Raw genomic sequence first — 20,242 nt, forward strand, 5'->3', positions numbered from 1 at the left:
GGCCTCTCTCATTTCTTTGTGTGTGTCCAGATTTCCTCTTCATATAAGGGTACCAGTCAGATGGGATTACGACCCACTTGAATGGCATTTTGACTTCATTGCCTCTTTAAAGGCTCTGTCTCCAAATAAGTCATATTCTGAAGTACTAGGGGGTCAGGCTTCAATATATGAATTTCTGGGAGACACAGTTCAGCCCGTAGTGTGGCAGCACATGTCAGAATTTCTTCCCTTTGAAGGCTAAGTAACCTTCCTTGGCATGTATGGATCACATTGTGTTTATCCAGGCTTTCCTCACTCAGGTGATTTCCACTTATTGGGTGTCATGAATAATGCTTCTACGCACATAGATGCACACATGTCTCTTTGAGACCTGCTTTCAAATCTTACGGGTATATACCCAGAAGCCGAACAGCTTGATCATGTTGTAATTTAGTTTTAATTTTTTGTGGAACCACCATACTGTTTCCCATGGCAGTTGTACCCATTTTATATTCCCACCAACAGTGTGTACAGTGTTCCAGTTTCTCCTTATCCTTGCCAACGCTTGCTTGTTTTGTTTTCAAAACCTATCTTAATGTGTATGAAGAATAATACATGTCTAATATAGAGTATCGACCATACTAAGGAAAAACAAATTTTTCTTTCTTCTACTTCTCAGGCATAACCAATGTTAACCTTTTGGTATTCTTTTACAGTCTTTGTTTTCTGTATGTATACGTCACACACTCACGTATGCCTCTTGTATAATTTTATCGTAATTTTAACCACATTACTTTTGTAATTGTTATCCTGTTTATTTCACTTGATATTACATTATGAGCATTTCCGGTGCCATTAAATATTATGGAAATAGATGAGCTTTCATGGCTAGAGCATAAATAATGATTTCACTGTTTTCTGATTATTGCACATGAGATTCTAATTCTCCCTCTTGTATGGAATTCCTGATGAAAATTCATCTAACGTGAATCTCTGCATTTCTGACAGTTTTCTTTGGACAGATTCCTAGAAGGAGATTTGCAAGGCAGACATTTCTCTGTAAAGGTTCTGAATATGTATTACAAAATGCGGAATTGTTTTCAGAACCTTGTTCTGATCTGTGCTCCCTCCACCCATGTGGGAGGCACCACTGTCACCCAGCCCTTCTGGGATTGAATATTATCTTTCCAACTGGTTTTTAAAAATTTTTTCCAATGAGGTGGGTAAAAGTGATTTCACTTTGATTGAGTTTGCATTTCTTCAATTATTAGTGAAGATGTTCCCTTTTCACACACTTATTATTATTTCTTTTGTTAATTTAATGTGCCTGGTGAAATAGTTGACCATAAATGGGAAATAGCACATTGGATTTGCAGAACTACCAATATTTTTATAGTATAAGGAGATGCTATTAGTCACAGCCTTGAATGTTTAAGAAGATGTAATATGTTTAATATTAATATGAAGATGGTGTTGCATTTATTAATGATAATTTTCTTGCTCTGTAAGACTTCTGAATACCAGTCAGAGATGGCTGCTTGAAACATAATATTTGAAACAAAGGAATTGCACATTACAACCTGAAGTCCATTTTGATCTAAAATTCTAATTTTATTATTAATGTGAAATAAATATCATAAGCAGTATTTCTCAACAGCAAACAAAGTTTGATTAGATGAGAGATAAGGAGACAATTTTACCCCCAAACTGGAAAGAGCACTGATGAAGGTATAAAGTGGGAGAGTTTGGAGGTGGGAGGGACAGCCAGTTAATGAATCTGTAGCCAGGAGAGTAGAGGGCAGAGTTCCTAGTGGCCTTGGCAATTCAGTAAAACCCTTATGGATGTAAATTGTTATCCCCCTATAAATTGAAAGTCTCGGATGCCTCTGCACGCAGGTTCATGTCTTGACGCTCTGTACTGCTTGGAAGAAGTAGAAGAGTTGAGTTCAAAGAGAGAACTTGCCAGAACTGCTAGTAGATGACCCAGTGTCTTCTGAATTATCCTAGGAAGTCACTCAGGCTATTTGTCTGAGACCCACATGATACTGGGGCAGGTACAGTTAGAAATTAGATTAGATGCTCTCACCATGAATGCAGTAATGTGTTTTTGTTTTGTTTTGTTTTTTTGCACATCTCGGAGAGATACCGAGAGTTTCCAGAAGTTCTTGGCTCCATGTAGATTTTGGTTGGATTAAGGTCTTTAGGTTAGGTGGGTGGAGAGACTAGTTCAGTTGGTCCTTGGGGAGGGGGTGGCAAGGAGGGAAGGGGGTGGAGGAAGCAGGCCTGGCCTGGGTGAGGGTGCAGCATGGGGTCCTGCGCCACATTTACCAGTCACCGCCCTGTGTTACATTGTGCGTACGTAGTTCAGAAGGGGAAGAACACATTACTTACACTGTTAATATTTTTTAAAATATAATGCTTTTGATTCAAAAAGCAGTAGGTAGTTGCGAACTATCCAAGGAAGACAGAAGAGCATCAACTCCTTTCAACCACTGCCTCTCCCTCATTCATCTCTGAGATAACTATGGAAAACATTTTAGGTATCCACGAACACACACACACACACACACACACACACACACACACACACGTCATTTTATGTCGAAGAGATTATATCATCCTTCCCTTCTACCTCTTATTCTTGTCCCTTAGGGTGTGCATCTTGGCTCTTTTTCCTGTCTATGCATTTACATCCCTGCCATCCAGCATCTGCTTATTCTGCCATTGTATGAAGTACTGTCATTTGTCATCCAGTCTCCTAGGAATGATAGTTAATTGGGTTTAAATTTGTATTTGTTTTGTAGTTAGTAATTCATTTTGCAGTGATATCCTAACCATGAATCGGACATTCCTCAAGAGGAGATCCCAGGGTCAGAGTCAGCATTTACTGACAGCCTGCTCCAGCCACCCAGCTGAGAGGGGTAGGGGTGGTATTTTGGGGGTATTGTCACCTTCTGTCTAGCTATCTATGATGCTCCGCTTGGGCAGAACACACTTTAACATTTGCAAACACCTGGTTTGCTTCTTACGGATCAACGTGTGGATCGGTTTATTAAGCACGCTTCATCAAGCTGAGGACTTGCAGTGTGGGATTGCTTGCAGTTTGTCCCCGTGGGTGGACCATCTCTGGGTCTCACTCCTGGCCCCACGTCAATGCCTTTGAATGCAGAGGAGAGTCTTTGGAAGTTATGGGAACAGTGAAAGGAAACAGTCTTGCTTAGTGGGAGGCTCGGCTGTGTCTTTTCTCTTCCAGAATTCCAAGCTGACTCTCAGTCATTTGCTTCTTATTTAAGAAAGCTTCAATTCAGTAATTTTCCAGTATGTTTCCCACTGAGATGTTACAGTGTTTTCTATAAATGTGTGTAGATTTTAATTGCAAAAGGACACGACTCTTGCAGGTCTCTTTGTGAAATCTTAGAACATAAAATTATCTGGTAAAGCCTAATTTTCTTAACTCCTTGAGGCTGCTGCTTGCCGAAGGCACCTGAAAAGGCTTTGTGTATCAGAGCATGTGCTTAACTGTCCTGAGAAGACCAGATAAATCCACTCCCAGTATTGCTTCTGCTCCCTGGCTTCAGTGAAGGGCAGAGTGAATGGGAAAGAAGGTTGGTGATTCATTCATCCATCCATTTGTCCGCCCCTTCAGGAAATGGCAATTGCCCGAGCCAAGCTTTGTTCTCAGCTAATTCTGAAGAGGTATGGTCTCTGGAGTCCTGTGGAGGGAGATTCGCAGGGCCCCATAGCACTAGCAAAGCAAGATGGAAGCTTCTAGAATGGTTTCTTCCTGCCAGCTCAGCAGAAGGCTCCATGATAAGGGAAACAAGATGTCTTTCCTCCTGTTACTCCCTCTGTTATGCGTCACTAAGTGTCCAAATCTCCCCACCCCAGATGAGCTGTCTTTTGTTCTCTGCTCAGCGTTTTGCAGAAGCAAAGCCTTCTGCACAGACTCCTTTCACTCGACTACCTTTATCTTAATATCACAGAGCTCCTTACCTCGTCTGTGACATTGGGCTTGCTCTGTTGTGTATGAGTGTATGTGGGAGACATAAGAAGAGACAGCAAGGACTGGGGGAAGGAGGAGAGGAGGAGATGTTTCAAGAGAACATGCAGCAAACATGTGATGAAAAGGGGCTTAGTGTCCTCTTTGAAACACTTCTTAAAGAATTGTGATAATTATCATCCTGTGTAGGCAGCCCCATACAATATAATCTTCTTAATGTTCTAGGGATCCAGTGAAATAGTTCTATGACAGATTGCACGTCTAGTGGAAATAGGGAACTTGTGCGCGATATACAGCAGCCATGGGAAGACCCCTTGGTTTTCTGACACCGTGTTATGTGGATACTTAGAATCAATCATCTTTGGTGTCAGTAGCCCGGAATGAATTATAGGACAGTAGAGTTCAAATCATTCATACATCCCACCATCCTCCTCTAAGTCGAGTGTAATTGACTGCAGAATTTTCACCCCGGGGAGACTGAGAAACGTCTTCAGGAGTCTCTGTGTCTGGGTGGGGACCACAGACTGGCGGGCGCTTTGTATCGAGCAGGTGTTGATGGAACATTTTTTGAATACAAATATATTCTTTTAAAAATTAAATGGCCTTTAATATCCAGAACTCCTGTGGAACTTAGAATTTTGATGCCAACAGTTATTGTGTAGGTAAGTAATTTACATTTTATTAGCCCCACTTTGTCATTGAAGAAAGGCCTCTGTCTGTAAAAGGAGCACAAGAATGTTTATAGCACACAGATTTTATTTCATTATATATATATTAATTTATTAAAAGGTTGTGTTTTGCATAAATCAGGGATACTTAACAGATTTGTTGAAAGGGATAAATGACAACAAATACAACTTTCTTTACAAACTCTCCAGCACTAGACAGTTGCCCAGTGTTGCTCTTATTATAATTCTCATTATTAAGTTCTATAACTACAAAACACATCTTCCTTAGGATCTAGGATCTGAATGATTTTCTTCTTCTTTGTTCAAACTGTGGGATGTGTATGGGCTAAATTTTGATAAGGAGAAAAAAATGAACCATTTAACACCTATTTTCTTAAAAAAATTTAAATTATAGTTGATTTACAATGTTGTGCCAATTTCTGCTGATAGCAAGGTGACCCAGTCATACATATGTATATATATGCACATTCCCGTGCTTATATTATCTTCCATCATGGTCTATCCCGAGAGACTGGGTCTAGTTCGCTGTGCTGTACAGTAGGACCTCATTACTTATCCATTCTAAATGTAATAGTTTGGGAGTTCCCATCAAGGCGCAGCGGAAATGAATCTGACTAGGAACCACGAGGTTGGGGATTTGATCCCTGGCCTCACTCAGTGGGTTAAGGATTTGGCATTGCCGTGAGCCATGGTGCAGGTCACAGATGCAGCTCAGATCTGGCGTTGCTGTGGTGTAGGCTGGCGGCTATAGCTCCGATTAGACCCCTAGCCTGGAAACGTCCATATGCCTTGAGTGTGGCCCTAAAAAGACAAAAAAAATAAAATAAAAATGCAATAGTTTGCATCTACTAACCCCAAACTCCTTGTCCATCCCACCCCCAATTTTTAAGCATTATTTTCACGGCCCATTCTGTGCTTGCAGTATTCTTTCTAGGGGCCGGAAATACAGAAAGCATACACAGGCCCCCTCCTGTGGAACATCCATTTAATGGAGGAATCAGCATTAGCCCAAGAAGTGTGATTTGGAGGATGACATGGGTTTCTTTATAGGAGAAGTGAAGGACACCCTGGTGAGGACTTGGGTTGCCTGAGGGAGTCAGGGGATGCTTCGAGAGGGAAGCGTCACTAAGCCAAGACCTTTGGGGCCAGGACCATGGGAGCCAGGTGGGGAGCAGAGGTGTTTAAGGCTCAGAGAATAGCACACACCTGGCCTCAGAGGCTCTGGCATAGGGATTGGGGGATTGAGAGCTGATGTTGGAGGGGTAAGTGGGGGCCAGGTCCTGCCAGGCCATGGATGCCAGGGGTGGATTCTGTCCAGGGGCACTGGGGCCAGAGCGGTGACCTGATTGATGTGCTGTTTTATTTTATTTTTGCTTTTTAGGGCCACACTCGTGGCATGTGCAGGTTCCCAGGCTAGGGGGTCTAATCAGAGCTGTAGCCTCTGGCCTAGGCCACAGACATAGCACCACAGGATCCGAGCCGCGTCTGTGACCTGCACCACAGTTCACAGCAACGCCGGATCCTTAACCCACTGAGCGAGGCCAGGGATTGAACTTCCAACCTCAGTGTTCCTAGCCGGATTTGTTTCTGGCACGCCACGATGGGAACTCCAATGTGCTGTTTTAGAAATCCCACCCTGGCTTGACCATGGAGGAGCCATGGGACCAGGACAGGGAGAAGGTATGGGAGGGCTCTTAGGAGGCACTGCCGGGGTCTGGAGGGAGCCCAAGTGGCTGGGACCCAGGAGGGGGCAGAGGAGGAAGAGGCAGTGGGACCAAGCTGCATGACGTGGACAGGGCTGGGACTGATGGGGCAGGAGGGCAGTGGTGTGGGGAACGATGGTGCCAAGCCGACGCCCATGTTTCTGACCTGAGCAGCAAGGTGGGTAGCGGTGCTGACATGGGCGACAGACGTGGAGGCAGAGGCTGGGGTTCGGGGCGGTGATGAGCTGGGTAGACCTGCTGGGCTCTGCCTGTCTATGGACAGCCTGACTTAGATGATGTGGATGGTCGGGTGGTTGGGTCAGAGCCCAGGGTCTCTTACTCCAGTCCTGCTCTTCTCTGGGGACCATGGAGGCTCCATCCCCAGGGGGAGTGGTTCTGTGTTCCCTTTCAGGCCTAAGTATTGTCACTGTCTTATTTCCCTCTTTCCTCTGTCCGTTATCTACCACGACTTGTAGCTGGGTTAGAAGGACAGCTGCATTGTACCACAGCAGGCCATTTGCATCTTCAGATCAGGGTCTTCTTCCCTCCCAGGTGAATGACTAAGTCTTAGTCGTTTGTATCTGTGTTGTCCGAGTGGAAGACCCTCATGGTGGGCCTCTCTGCCTAGACACCGGAAAGTGTTTGAGGATTCGCCTGTCCCCCTTTTGTTTTTCCTGCTTTTTAAGGGCCACAGCTATGGCATATGTAAGTTCCCAGGGTGGGGGTCAAATTGGAGCCACAGCTGCCAGCCTACGCCAGAGCCATAGCAATGCAGGATCCAAGCTGCATCTGCAACCTATACCACAGCTCATGGCAGCGCCGGATCCTTGACCCACTGAGTGAGGCCGGGGGTCGAACCTGCATCCTCATGGATGCTAGTCGGGTTCGTTTCTGCTGAGCCACAATGGGAACTCCTAGCCTGTCACTTTAACTCCACCTGTCCATGAAGGGAGCTGTCTTGGCTCTCATCCCAGCCTGGGGCTAGTTCTGTACATCATGAGTAAATTCATCACGTTCAGCAGATAGCCCAAGGTGACGCTTCCTCATCTTCAGAAATTCCATTGCTCCCCCATCAGTGCCACTTTCAGGAGTGGTTCTGGGAGGAACTTGGGGAGTTAGATTCAGTAAGCATGTGAGCCCCGTTCAGTGACATTTGGGGTCTCAGAGCTTTTTCTGGGTCCAGGAACCTGAGGCCACGGAAGTGTCAGGGAGTAGCATGAGAGCACTTGGCTGCCCTTCTGCTGCAGTGCCCCCACCAACGTGGGCACCACGCCTGTGACCCTGATACACGGGGGTTGTCTGAGACAGCGTCCTGGTTGCAGCACAGGCAGGCTGGAAAACAGGGCCCTTCCTGTGTGTGGCTTTAAAATTCCTAGGTGCTGAAGTTTAGCAAGTGATGCTATAAAGTGGAAATGAAATGCAACTGAGCATTTGGTGGAGGAACGTAATTTATTGGCTGTAACATGAAAAGCCGAGGGAGTAGGCATCCTTCTCACTGTGGGCACCTGTGATTGATGCCAGCTCTGGGCCGCCGGCTGCAAGTGGGCTCTTTGAAATAGCGTAGTAGGGACTTTGCAGGTGGGTCTCATTTGGTTAAGTTACTGCCTTTGTGAGGCTCTGCTGTGTCTTTATATTCTACCAAGGAGAAGATGGTAAATCAGAGTAATTGCTTCATCCCAGGGCACTTTTATATTGTAAAGCGAAAAGGTCCTGTTAAGAAACTCAAATTAACTTCTGCTGTTTATCCTGTGTGGCGAGCCTCTTTGAAAGCTGCTTGTCATCCGGCCTGGTGGTTTATCAGGGAACAATTCCATTAGAAGCTGACACTTGTTCTCGTGACACCAAGAGGAAAGATCCCTCAGGAGAAGCATTTAACCCTTGGCAAGGCGAAGCTGTCATGGATCTGTCATCTCTCTCACAACTCACCAGCACCTATTTATGAGAGAGATGTGGGCTCAGTCTTTCCACTGAATTAGAAATGGAGTTGAGATTCAGCAAATGGTCAAGGACCAGCAAGCATCCAGGCCCATCCTGCAGAGGTGGCCTGGCTCTGCTAGTTCCATTACACAGCGCGCTGCCTATGGTATTCCATAATTCTCAAGAAGCTCACTGTATGCAGTAGAGCCCCTGGAGTAATAGTTAATTGCGAGGCCTGCCTCATTTGAATTGCTTATCCCGGTTATATTTTAGAGGCTTTAGAAGAATTCTTAAGGTTCATGTATATCCACCACGGAGGCTTAGCAGATCTCAGAAGAATGAACTGAAATTGTTATGATCGGAAAATTAACACCCCTCTGCCTGGCATTCACTAACAAAGGATGGGGGTACCATTAGTCAGAGCCTGTCAGCGAGCAATTCCCTGGGGGTCCAGGCGAACTGCGTTGAAGAATTCAGTCTCTGGAGCCAGACTGCCTGGCTTCAGACCCAAGCGTTGTTACTCCCTGGCTGTGGGCCTTGGACAAGTTAGTTAACCTCAGAGCCTCTCGTTTCTTCGTGGGTAGACGGGAAAATGTCTCTTGGAGTTTTGAAGACTATGAAATGATGTCATGCTTGTGAAGTCCTTTTGTAGAGGGGCTGTGTGTAGTAAGAAAGGGTGGTTGGTGTGACCAAATTTAACATGGGCCCGATGAGTCTGAGACGATGATATGGATCATTCTAAAGGGCTGTTTTTCTTTGGAAAACAGGCTGAATTTGTCCCTTGGGCGTCTGTTCCTGTGTGGCTCCCTTCGTTTTCCTAGTTTCACAGATGCCGTGGTAGAGCAGAGGTGCTGACGGCCCAGACCCCCCTCAGTTCTCTTCCCGTCCTTGTCAGATGGATCGGCAGCCCTCAGGCGGCGATCCGTAAATGCGCTCAGAATTCCAAGATGGAATTAAGATTGAGACAGCCTTGGTGGTCAGAGACAAACAAGGAAGGCTGGGCTGACCTTTTCAAGAGGCTCACGACAGAAATAATCATGGGACTCACACTTAGAAAGCTCATGACGAGCCAGAGGCATAATGCTGTTGGGGGCATAGAGTGAACAAGGCTTGGGAACTGGAATTAATGACTCAAAGCGAAAAGCCTAATGTAAGTGAGCAGGGTCCCAGTGAGGGTCTTCAGGATTGAAGGGTTTGTTGTGTACACTGTTGGCCAGTGTTGACTCCTCGACAGGTCTTTAACCACTGCCGGCCTCATCACCAACATCAGAATCACCAGCAGCAGCACCACCACCATCATCACCACAAGCATCACCCCCAGCACCAGCACCACAGCTGCAATAGCTCAGGGCCTTGAAGGACCCCCTTGGAAGGATCCTTGCTTCCTTAGCCATCTCAGTCTCCAGCTCCATCTTCCCCGCTCACACCCTGACCACCTCTCTGCCCTGCAGTCCACCAGCTCTGACTCTGGACCAAGGAGGGAATTTGCAAGTCCACTTCTACGACCTTGCTTTTCTCTGACTTAAGGAAGGGTTACTGATTGTTTCGTATTTGCTTTATAAATACGAGACGTTAATTGGTTTGACAAATTAAATTTAAAGCAATTGTTACAGTTTTGAAGCGTGCCATTACATTTCCTTAATTATCCATGGTTGCTGATGTTGCTGTCTGAAGAGCAGTTGTATTTCTGTGGATACACGTTTCCCGATGCACATAGGAAAGGGCCCTTTGCTTCTCCCCGGCACCCACCCTGCATCTGTTCACTCCCCACCAAACCTGTTCCCAAGAAGGGATCAGGTGAGCCTATTGGGGGTTGGGGGTGGTAGGTTAACTGGGGAACAAGCCAAAGGAATGAAATTCTAAATACGGAATTCCAACTGGCTAAAGAAGGAAGCTGGCATACGATTCAGGGCAGTAATTTGTGGATCTTGTACTGCTGGGTTCCTCCTCTTTACCTTTCATCTCCTCCACCTACCGCTTTTTCAGGACCCCGCCCTGGCTCACATCCTTCCTTCTGCAGTGCCCCAACCTCTGGTTGTCAACCCTCTGTGCTTAGAAAGGGCCCCCTTCCCCTTGTCCCCTAGGCCGTCAGCTTCTCAGCAGCAGGATAGGCTGGTTGCAGCCCTGAAGGTTTCCCCAGTTCTCTAACCTAGTGGCATCTGGGAGGCCCTCAGAAATGCTTCTGGACTCAAGTGAATTCTGCTGTTTGAAGAAGATGGTATTTTTCAGACACAAGGAACCTGAGAACTTTGTCCAAAAGATAGGGGAGAGGTTTCTCATTTTCTTCTCCTTGAATTCACTTGTTTCCTAGATTGCAACCCTGGAGATACACTAGAAGGAAGAAGAACTTTTTTTTTTTTTTTTAAGAATTAAACCCTTGGATAAATGTGGCCACTCCTTTGCTCTTAAGTAGCTCTTCTTCCCTGAATAGACATGAAGGAAATACTTTGCAGTTTTGTTTGACGTGAGCATTCAGATTTGAACAGGCTGCAGGTGGATCACTGTGGGAAGAAGACGGACTGTCCTGGCCAGTGGGTCTGCTGGGTCCTGTCTGGGGCTTGGCTGCAGGGGGTGCTGTACTGGCTCCCGTTACCTTCCCTCTAGGCGGGCAGCTTGGACTGGGAGTGGAGTGCACTGATGCATGCATGGGGGGATCTGGTGAAAATGGGACTGTCAGCCCTATCTGGCTTACTTTAGGGTCTGTAATTGCTTTTAACAGAAATTTTATTGACGTATGGTTGATGTACAATGTTTTGCTAATCTCTGCTGTACAGTAAAGCAATTTAGTTATAGATATATTCTTTTTAGATTTTCTTTTCTATGATGGTTTATTACAGGATATGGTATATAGCTCCTTGTGTCACTATCCTACCCACAGTTGGATCTCATTGCTTATCCATCCTATATGTAATAGTTTGCATCTGCTAACCCCAAACTCCTACCCACCCCCTCCCCTACCCCTCTCTCCCTTGGGAAACCACAGATGTGTTGATTGAGTCTGTTTCTGTTTTGTAGATAGGTTCATTTGTGTTGTATTTGAGCAAATCTGTGATTTCTTTATTCACTCGCCTGTCCTTAATTCCACTGTGCTCTCGTGCACGGGTATCCTTTCCGTGTGTGCTGTGGAAGACTGTTTTTTGTCTTTTGCTGTTTTGGGGAGTGTAAAAATTATAACAGGTCAGGCTTCACTGCAGAATTCTTCTTTCAGTTCTGTCTGAAGGAGCAAGAGCTTGCCTTTGTTTAACTTGCCCTTTTTCGCTTTGCTGCAGCTCAGATTCATGGCTCACTCACACCGGGCTTGTAGACACCAGAGTTTAGAAATGCGGCCACTCCTTGGCTCTTAAGTAGCTCTTCTTCCCTGAATAGACATGAAGGAAATACTTTGGACATTGCTGTTCCTTCCACATGGTTTCTTCTTTGTGACTTTGTTTTGATGATCAAACCCTTATCCTAAGGTCCTTGATCTTTAAGAAAGTTAACCTAGGACTATCTACCATCCCTCTCTCCACTGGGACATTGTAAGGTAATTAAGGGACATATACGTGAAATATTTGGAGCTCAGTGAAAGGGAGAAGCCATTAGACTCAAAGATCTCCCCCCCCCCCCCGCCCATGCTTTTCAGGGCCGTATCTGCAGCATGAGGAAGTTCCCAGGCTAAGGGTCCAGTCGGAGCTGCATCTGCTGTCCTGTACCACAGTCACAGCAACACCAGATCCAAGCCATCGGCAACCTATACCACAGCTCATGGTGATGCCAGATTCTTGCCATGGGATCGAACCTGCATCCTCGTGGATCCTAGTCGAGTTCGTTACTGCTGAGCCACAGTAGGAACTCCCAGCCTCAAAGATCTTACTGTTATTAATTCCTACTGTTACTGTATGATCCAAAACACATTAATTTTGGAAATAATGATAATATCATGTTTGGACATCTATTCCTCCTTAATCAGCATAATTGGCTTTGGGTTGAGCCCTAAAAAATACTTTATAGATTAAAAACAAATAAATAGGAAATGATCAGGTATGTTTCTACTGCATTTTTTCATTGGCTTTTTTTTTTCCAATAAATATGTCTTTTAGAAGGAGTTGATTAAAAAGCTTCATTTTCTGGGAGTGTTATGCATTGGCAATAAATAAGAAATAGTATTGTAGCAGTTGGCTGCCTGCACTTTCACGCAAAATAAATAAATACATTTGGTGACATACATTTGAGGAGCACAATTCTTGTAATGTTCATGGAAATAGGGAACAACCTTACAGACGATAGAGATTGTACCATCTGCCAGTAACAAAGAAGCATGACTCCCAGCACGAGGCTCTCACAGAGTTGAGTGGAGATGTTGGTGTGCAAGGAATTGGACTTTTGCATGGCGTCCCCGGGGAGGCGGACCCTTCTGCATGTCAGGGGGACGGTTCCTTTGCTTCGAAAGCAAATGGCATGACCCTCGTATTGTGGGAATGGCACAGCAGGGAAGGTCTTCCTGTGAGACCTCTGGAGAAGGGTGCTCTCGGGGTTGGTGGGGACCTGCACAGACCTCCTCTGGAATGACCGGTGGGCTGGCTGTCGAGAAGGTACTGCCTTCATGAGTCAGAGCGCTGAGTGCTGGTAGAAGAGAGAAAAGTTCAGAAGCTTGGGAGCGATGAGCCGTGGCAAGTGCAGACTTTCTCTTACAGTGACATTTGCTTTAAGCAGGTGGCATTTTAGCTTCCTCGGCTGGACGTAACCCGTGGGGTGGGTGTGGGGGTGGGTAGTTCTAGTCGAGGTAAGGAGTGGTTGGGTTCCTCTTAGGAGGGGCTGGTGCTCAGTGGCAGCTACAGGGCTGCCTTCTGAGGAAGGAGCCGAGAATCCCAGGGGCAGGCCTCCAGGAAGCCTGGCGTCTCGTTCCAGGCTTCCTTGGCCCTGCTCTGGTTTTATCGGATGGTGTTGTGAAGCACGCACATATCCTGGTGGTCCCACAGGAGGTGGCCGGTGCATTTCTGATAGTAACTTGTGTGTGCTTGGTCCCAAGGGTGTTCAGGCCCCTAGAACCCCATTTGAGAACTTAAGCCTGCACCTGCCTGCTTCCCGGAGTGCTTTCAGTTCTCCTCCAGCTTAGAACAGTTGGGAAATGAGGCAGGTCCAGGTCACGGGGAGTGTTTCTCCCTCACCTCTATCTTCTTGGTACTCGGAAGGGGCCCTCACCCCCTGAGCCTGGAAATGCAGTGAGTCTGGCGGCTGCGTCACTGAGGCGGGCTTGTCTCCTGACGCCTTTGTCTGAAGCATCAAAGTCACGGTGCACGACAGGCAGGGTTTCTAAATGTGTCTGCCTCGCCCACCTCCGTGGGCTTCCTCCCCTTCTCCTCATGCGTCCTGCTGCCTCTGTGCCCCTTCCCCTTGACCTTTGGGACGAAAGCTGACAGAGGTCTGCACAGGAGGGTACCGAGGGCTGCTCAGGTTTCAAGTGTTTTCCCTCCTTGTGGTGTCTGCGTTTCTTACAGGGGTGAAGACGTCTTAAGCCAGAGGAATGACTCTCTAGTTGTGGAGTTTCAGTCGTCAGCCAGCAGATGCAGGAGGTATTACGTGGGGGGGGACGGGGGCCTTCTCCGAAGCCCGAAACCATCCTAAATGCCCACCTGCCTGCTCCGTGTTCCATCAGGCTGCTCCGTGCATCACACCGGTCTTGCGTATGGGGCTGGCTTGATAGCAAGCATGTTTGTGGGGAGTCTCTGTGCATGGAGCTGCACACAGTAGGTGCCTCACACATGGCTCTAGGCCCCGGAGACAAGAAGTACATTGCATGCAGGGCCAGCCTATTTTTTTTGATTGCAGATGCCGATGTGGGTCCAAAAGTTCGCCAGGTCACAGTAAACCTCCAGCGTGTCTCTTGGCACCAGCCCACTTCCTGCCCCTCCACAGCATGAGTTGGGTCTCCTCAGAGCAGTCTCTGCTTGAAATCCATGGAATGTTCTTGAAGACCAGGGTTTCATGTTGCAGCTATCTGCAAGAAGGGCGGGACTATCGTGCCCGCCCCTTTGTAGCTACACTGGGGTCTGTGAATGAGGGTCCCTCCCATCTTGTGCCTTCCTGATATCGGTCACTGTCACCACAGCCACCCTGGAGAGTTCTCAGTGACTGTGGGGCTGGAGCTGGGAGCCTCTCCTTTGGGAAGACTGGGCCCGCAGCTGCCCTTTACGTGAAGGTCACTGTTTGGACTCCCAAATCTAATAACTTTGGGTAATGTCCTAAGGCTGAATTAAAATGCTAATAGGCTACATGTTCTGGGTATTTTAACACTCCCTGATCTGAAATTTAAATGAAATGCCTTAGGTGCTCTCAAAGTCTTGCCAGAAGCATATTCAGCATCACCCCTTAGACAGTGAATTTAAAGTATATTCAGAAGATAAGCAGTATCTATTTTATGATCCTTTTATTTGCATCCTCTCCAGCAACATGAAAGAAAATAGGCTCTTTTACTCAAGATAGCAATTTAGCTAAAAAACAAAAAGACCCAAACCTCACTATTTTTATAGGTTTCTCTCAACCTGCAGATCCTCTCATTGTTAACAACATTTAACAGCAGTGCAGTGGATTTTTTAGGTGCAATTATTTTAGGTTTTATTGAAGTGTAGTTGATTTACAAGGTTGTGATAATTTCTGCTGTACAGTCGAGTGATTCAGTCAGACACATACACACATCCATTCTCTTTCGAATTCTTTTCCCACGTAGACTATCACAGATACTGGGTAGACTCCTCTATGCCTGACCAGTCATTCCATGTATCTCAGTGTGTATATGCCAATCCCAAACCCCCAGTCCACCCCTCCCACCCCCTGCAGTACATTGGATTTTTGTCACCTAAAGCTGTCCCAAAGCCCTTTGGTAGATCTCCTTCACATTTAAACCTTATGACTGTGCCACAAAGACACTGTTTTATCATGGAGGTGCCGGGGTTCAGAGACGCTGCTAGACATTTCCGTCATCACATCACCGGTCATGGCAGGACCGCAGTCAGTAGGGGGTGGTCCCGGCTCCCAGCTCCAGTATCCGTCCTCTAGCCCCAGCGCTCTCTAAGCAAGGTGATGACAGGGTTGCTTAAACTGGATGCTTCTGTTAGGAAGCGTACCCAGCACTCATTTGGAGGGACACAGCAGGTCCTTAGCATGCATGGTGGTAGTCCTGCTGTCTATACCAGGGCCAGATTTCTCTATTTTCTGAGCTGGAGAAGCAAGTCCCTTCCCTTCCATCAGTAAAGGGGTCACTTCCTGATTATTGGTTGCATGAACCCTTTGATTTTCTTCTTATTAGGAGGAAGAAACACTATTTTTTCCCCTTCGTCCTTCTAGTTATCCATTTCCTGGCCACTTCATAATTATGTCTTGGGAGAATAGATATTCATTTTCTTCCACAAAAAGGCCGAGGTCCTTGATGCTGCACCGTCATTCAGGTTCCGCCCTCTCCCCGTGTTGCCTGCACCCCTTCCTTTTTGCGCATTTTTCATAGTGAAGAAGCATGGTGTCAAATAGTTCAGAAGGAAGGATGGGCTTGGTAGGAGTTTGACGACTTGACTGATTAGCGGAGATCAGAAGGAGGCTGGTAACGGTGAAAACCGCTGCAGCGTGGAGCTGTAACAGCTCTGTGGGGACCTAGTTAATGAAGGGATCACGGCAGAAACACAGCCCGGCGAAGAAAAGGAACTGGAGACAGCGAAGAGCAGGCGCATTCCCATATGACAGCCGGGGCTGTGCCGTAAGAGGAAATACACCCATAATTTCTGTTTACACATCGCTGTAATTACCGGCTGCTTTAAGGTGACTTTCGGTCCTTTGTCAAAGTTGCCGAGGTATTTCCTCTTCGACCCATCAGTGAAGAGGCCTGGTACTGGTTGAAACTTGTCCTGAGGGTGTTTTTCCTCCTGAAGTGGAATTATCAGACACCCAAGCTGACCTGCTTTTTTGAGGAGACTGGCTTTCGTCTAATCCCTGCTCCCATTGTCATCATTTGCCCGTGAGCCAGACTTCTGCACGCAGGTGCATGTTATCTTGGGCAGTACCTTTAATTCTTTCACGTGTCGCTGTTCTCTCCCCTGCTCCCACCCCCTGATGCAGTGTCTACGAACCAGATAGAAATGTGTTACGGAGGAAAGAACGAGAGAGAAGAAATCAGGAAACACAACAGGATGACAGCACGTTTAATTCGAGCTACTCCCTCTTCAGCGAACCCTACAAGGTAGATGTCTTTCACTTGTTATCTCCACCCCTCGAGCCTCCTCTAATCCCATGTGATGGCAGCCAGGTCAGCCAAAGAAACTTGAGTCAGCTCAGCCCCCAGGAATGGGGTCTTCTCCGCAAATCTTGGTGTCTGCTTCACAGGGCTTTACAGCTAGCCCCTCAGTAAAATACACCTTTTGTTTAATCTTGAGATCTGCATGCTGTGACTTTTGATCAATAATGGATTTCATCTCTGCATCGATTTTCAAAGTCAACACCATTTGTTCTGTTTTCTTTTTTCTTTTTATGGCCACACCTGTAGCATACAGAAATTCCCAGGCCAGGGGTCGAATCAGAGCTTCATGCCACAGGCAGGGCAATACTAGATCTGAGCCGCAACTGCTACCTACGCCACAGCTTGCACCAATGCTGGATCTTGACCCACTGAGCGAGACCAGGGATTGAACCCACATCCTCACAGAGACAGTTTCAGGCCCTTAACCCCCTAAGCCACAACGGGAACTCCAATTATGTTTCCCAAGCTATTAGGAAACAAACATGAAACAGAGGTTGAGTTACATATTTGTCCCACACAGATCATGCCAGGAACAGGGTACTTGATAGGCAAATAAGAAACAGACTGTTCAATCATTTCTCATTTATACCAGAGGCCAGAAATGTAACCTCTCTTCCAAAGTGAAGTATCTTCCTAGATTTGACTCATATCTCAGGCCGCTGGATCTGTGGGCAATTCAAGCTGGGGGCTCCCTGCAGATTGAGTCTAATGCTCTTTTCTTTTTCTTTCTTTCCTTTTTTTTTTTTTTTTGTCTTTTTAGGGCCACACCAGCGATATACAGAGGTTCCCAGGCTAGGGGTCCACTTGGAGCTGTAGCCACCGGCCTATACCACAGCAACTTGAGATCCGAGCCACATCTGCAACCTACACCACAGCTGACAGCAGCGCTGGATCCTTAACCCACTGAGCAAGGCCAGGGATTGAACCCACATCCTCATGGATGCTAGTTGGGTTCGTTAACTGCTGAGCCTTGATGGGAACTCCTCATGCTAATTTCAGGCTTCGCTCTGGTTTCTTTTGCCTGTCCCTCTGGGTTTCTGACAAGAATAGTTGTATATTTAGAAATTGGAAGCAAAACAACTTAAGCCATATCTGAATTTTCAAGGAAAGCTTACCATGGGATGAAAAAAAAAAAATCTAGTCCTGGAAAGACTTAATCCAGACTGATTTGTGAAGTTGTGGTGGTCACTTCACTGTGGCAGGTACCAAGCAGCACCAGGGCTGGATGGCTGGTCCACATGCTCTGAGGCTGCTGACAGTGGTCCAGTCCTAGTGAGGTACAGAGCGTGGACAGAAGTCTTGCAAGATGATGACGACTGTGATTTAATGTCTCAGCTCTTCTTCTGCCCATGGCAACCAGTGACTCTGAGTAGTTCCAGGTGGTTTCCTGTGGTGGGTTTTGTAACTTTCACTGCAAGGGGACATACCCATCCATAATGCTTTTCTAAAATGTCAAATTGTTTATAATGAGAGTTTTTTTGGAGTTCCCATTGCGGCTCAGTGGTAGTGAACTTAACTAGTATCCATGAGGGTGGGGATTGGATCCCTGGTCTAACTCAGTGGGTTAAGGATCCTGTGTTGCTGTGGCTGTGGCGTAGGCCGGTGGCTACAGCTCTGATTTGACCCCTAGACTGGGAACTTCCATATGCCACAGGTGTGACCCCAAAAACCAAAAAAAAAAAAAAAATTTAAGTGCCAACAAATGCAGATACAGGTCCCCCTCCCTCCATCAATCCCTATTTCCATCGACTCTAACGAGACTCTAAGTTCTGCTTTCCTTTCTCCAGACTAACAAGGGGGATGAGCTCTCCAGCCGCATCCAGAACACTTTAGGCAATTACGATGAAATGAAGGACTTTTTAACAGATAGATCTAACCAGAGTCATCTGGTTGGTGTCCCCAAACCTGGGGTTCCTCAGGCTCCTGTGAACAAGATTGATGAGCATTTCGTGGCAGATCCGAGAGCCCAGACCCAGCCTGCATCTGTTGGCAGCACCACCTCCACACCAGCAGCTGTCCCTGGGCAGCAGAGTAAGCGGGGCGCCATGGGCTGGCAGAAGGCTGGCCACCCGCCGTCCGATGGTCAGCAGAGAGCAGGTGAGCAGGAATGCTGGTCACTTGATTTGAGCAGATCTGCTCACCCAGAGAGCCACAATAACAACCCTATGCCCCACGTGCTGAGCCCCTCGTCCTCATCTGTCCTTTTGTCTTCTTCTTCTAACTCAGCACCACAGGGCTCTCTCAGGACCTTGCTCGGAGATGGGGTTGGCAGACAGCAGCCACGGACCAAACAAGTCTGCAATGTCGAAGTAGGTCTTCAGACCCAGGACAGGCCGCCTGCCATGACAGCCAAGCACAGCAGTGGTGGCCACTGTGTCCAGAACTTTCCTCCATCCCTGGCTTCGAAGCCCAGCCTGGTCCAGCAGAAGCCAACTGCCTACGTGCGGCCAATGGATGGCCAAGACCAGGCTCCTGACGAGTCTCCAAAGCTCAAGTCGTCCACAGAAGCCAGCGTGCACTGCACATCGTACAGGGGCGGCCCCGCTGCCAAGCCAGAGTCCGCCAGAGCCAAGGGCAAACTTTCCAAGTTTGGCATCCCCAAGCAAGGAGAGGTAAGTCTGGGCACAGCAGCGCTTCCATGCATTTGAGCAGTCCCTGGAGACTCGCTGACCACTGTCCCCTTGGTTCCCATTCTCCTTTATTTCCACGTGTGACAGATTTCATGCGGTGGGCTTTGTAGCTGTCAATACAGGAGGATGTACACATCAATCATGGTTTCTTAAAATCTCAAACTGAGGATAATCAGAGTGGTTTAAGTACCAACAGATGCAGTTGTGTGTCTTGGGTAGTTCAGAAAGGAACGCTCCCTTCAAAGGGATTGTGTTTGTGTGTGTGTGTGTGTGTGTGGACAAGCCAGTGTTGACAGAGATGTTATTTATTAGACAAACAGTACTTCAAAGCTTTTAGTATGTAGGAGAGGTTAATTTCTATGTAAAGGAGTTCAGAAATTCATCATTTTTGTCAGCTTCAAAACTTCACAAGGTAGGCATCATCACGATTTTGAAAGTAAATGTTAAATGATTCAGTGTTGACTGTGGTAATTCTTTACATGTATCGGTGGCCCAGTCATCTTTCAGAAGTTGAGATCCGGGTTCATGGATGTTAATCAAGTAACAGCTTTCCTTGTCCTATGAAGATAATCTTAGGTTATATGAAGAGAGTGCGATCTTTTAGGTCAGATTCTTCAGGTTTGCATTTTGCGTTGTGCAGTTATTACACAATTGTAGGATGGATGAGTGGAATGTTAGACTTCAGAACAAGTAAATCATAATCACGGAGGTGACAAAGAGGCCGTGGCTAGTCACATGAACAGTAAGTCTGGATGGAAAATAAGGTTTTGTTTTGGAAAAGCATACCCGATGCTGGTTCCAGATTGATGACACTTGTCAAGAGCCCATGAAGAAGAACTAAGACTGCACTTTTTTTTTTTGTTCTGCCACAATCTGGCATACCAACTAAAACACAACACGAGTTCTAGGACATTATACTTAGGAACCGTTCAGTTGTTGCTTTCTTTTCAACATAGTCTGTTTAAAAGATGGAATAACAGTGGGGCCAGAAAATTCTTTGTATCTTAATTTGATCGAATACTGAATGAAACACATGATTTGACATTGCTTGTTGCATGCGT

At 46.7% G+C, this 20,242-nt stretch overlaps 1 protein-coding gene across 18 annotated transcripts in view; it reads left to right on the top strand.

The window, feature by feature from the left end:
* The window catches only part of AFF3 (ALF transcription elongation factor 3), a 594,300-nt gene that overhangs the window by 121,783 nt on the left and 452,275 nt on the right, over window positions 1–20,242 (top strand). For 9 of the 18 annotated variants that reach the window (XM_021088190.2, XM_085018576.1, XM_021088191.2 and 6 more), the window contains 3 exons: window positions 16,374–16,494; window positions 18,339–18,648; window positions 18,778–19,163. In XM_021088190.2, the coding sequence (XP_020943849.1) occupies window positions 16,374–16,494; window positions 18,339–18,648; window positions 18,778–19,163 (817 nt within the window). Of the gene's footprint in view, window positions 1–13,765; window positions 13,841–16,373; window positions 16,495–18,338; window positions 19,164–20,242 lie in introns of all 18 variants that reach the window. The other 9 variants (XM_021088183.2, XM_021088187.2, XM_021088188.2 and 6 more) reach the window with 2 other exon arrangements.

This window comes from Sus scrofa, chromosome 3 (genome assembly GCF_054392235.1).
Source record: "Sus scrofa isolate SSC_HxYL_T2T_F1_AM1 chromosome 3, Sscrofa_HxYL_maternal_Yorkshire_Landrace_v2.0, whole genome shotgun sequence".
Classification (NCBI taxonomy): domain Eukaryota; kingdom Metazoa; phylum Chordata; class Mammalia; order Artiodactyla; family Suidae; genus Sus; species Sus scrofa.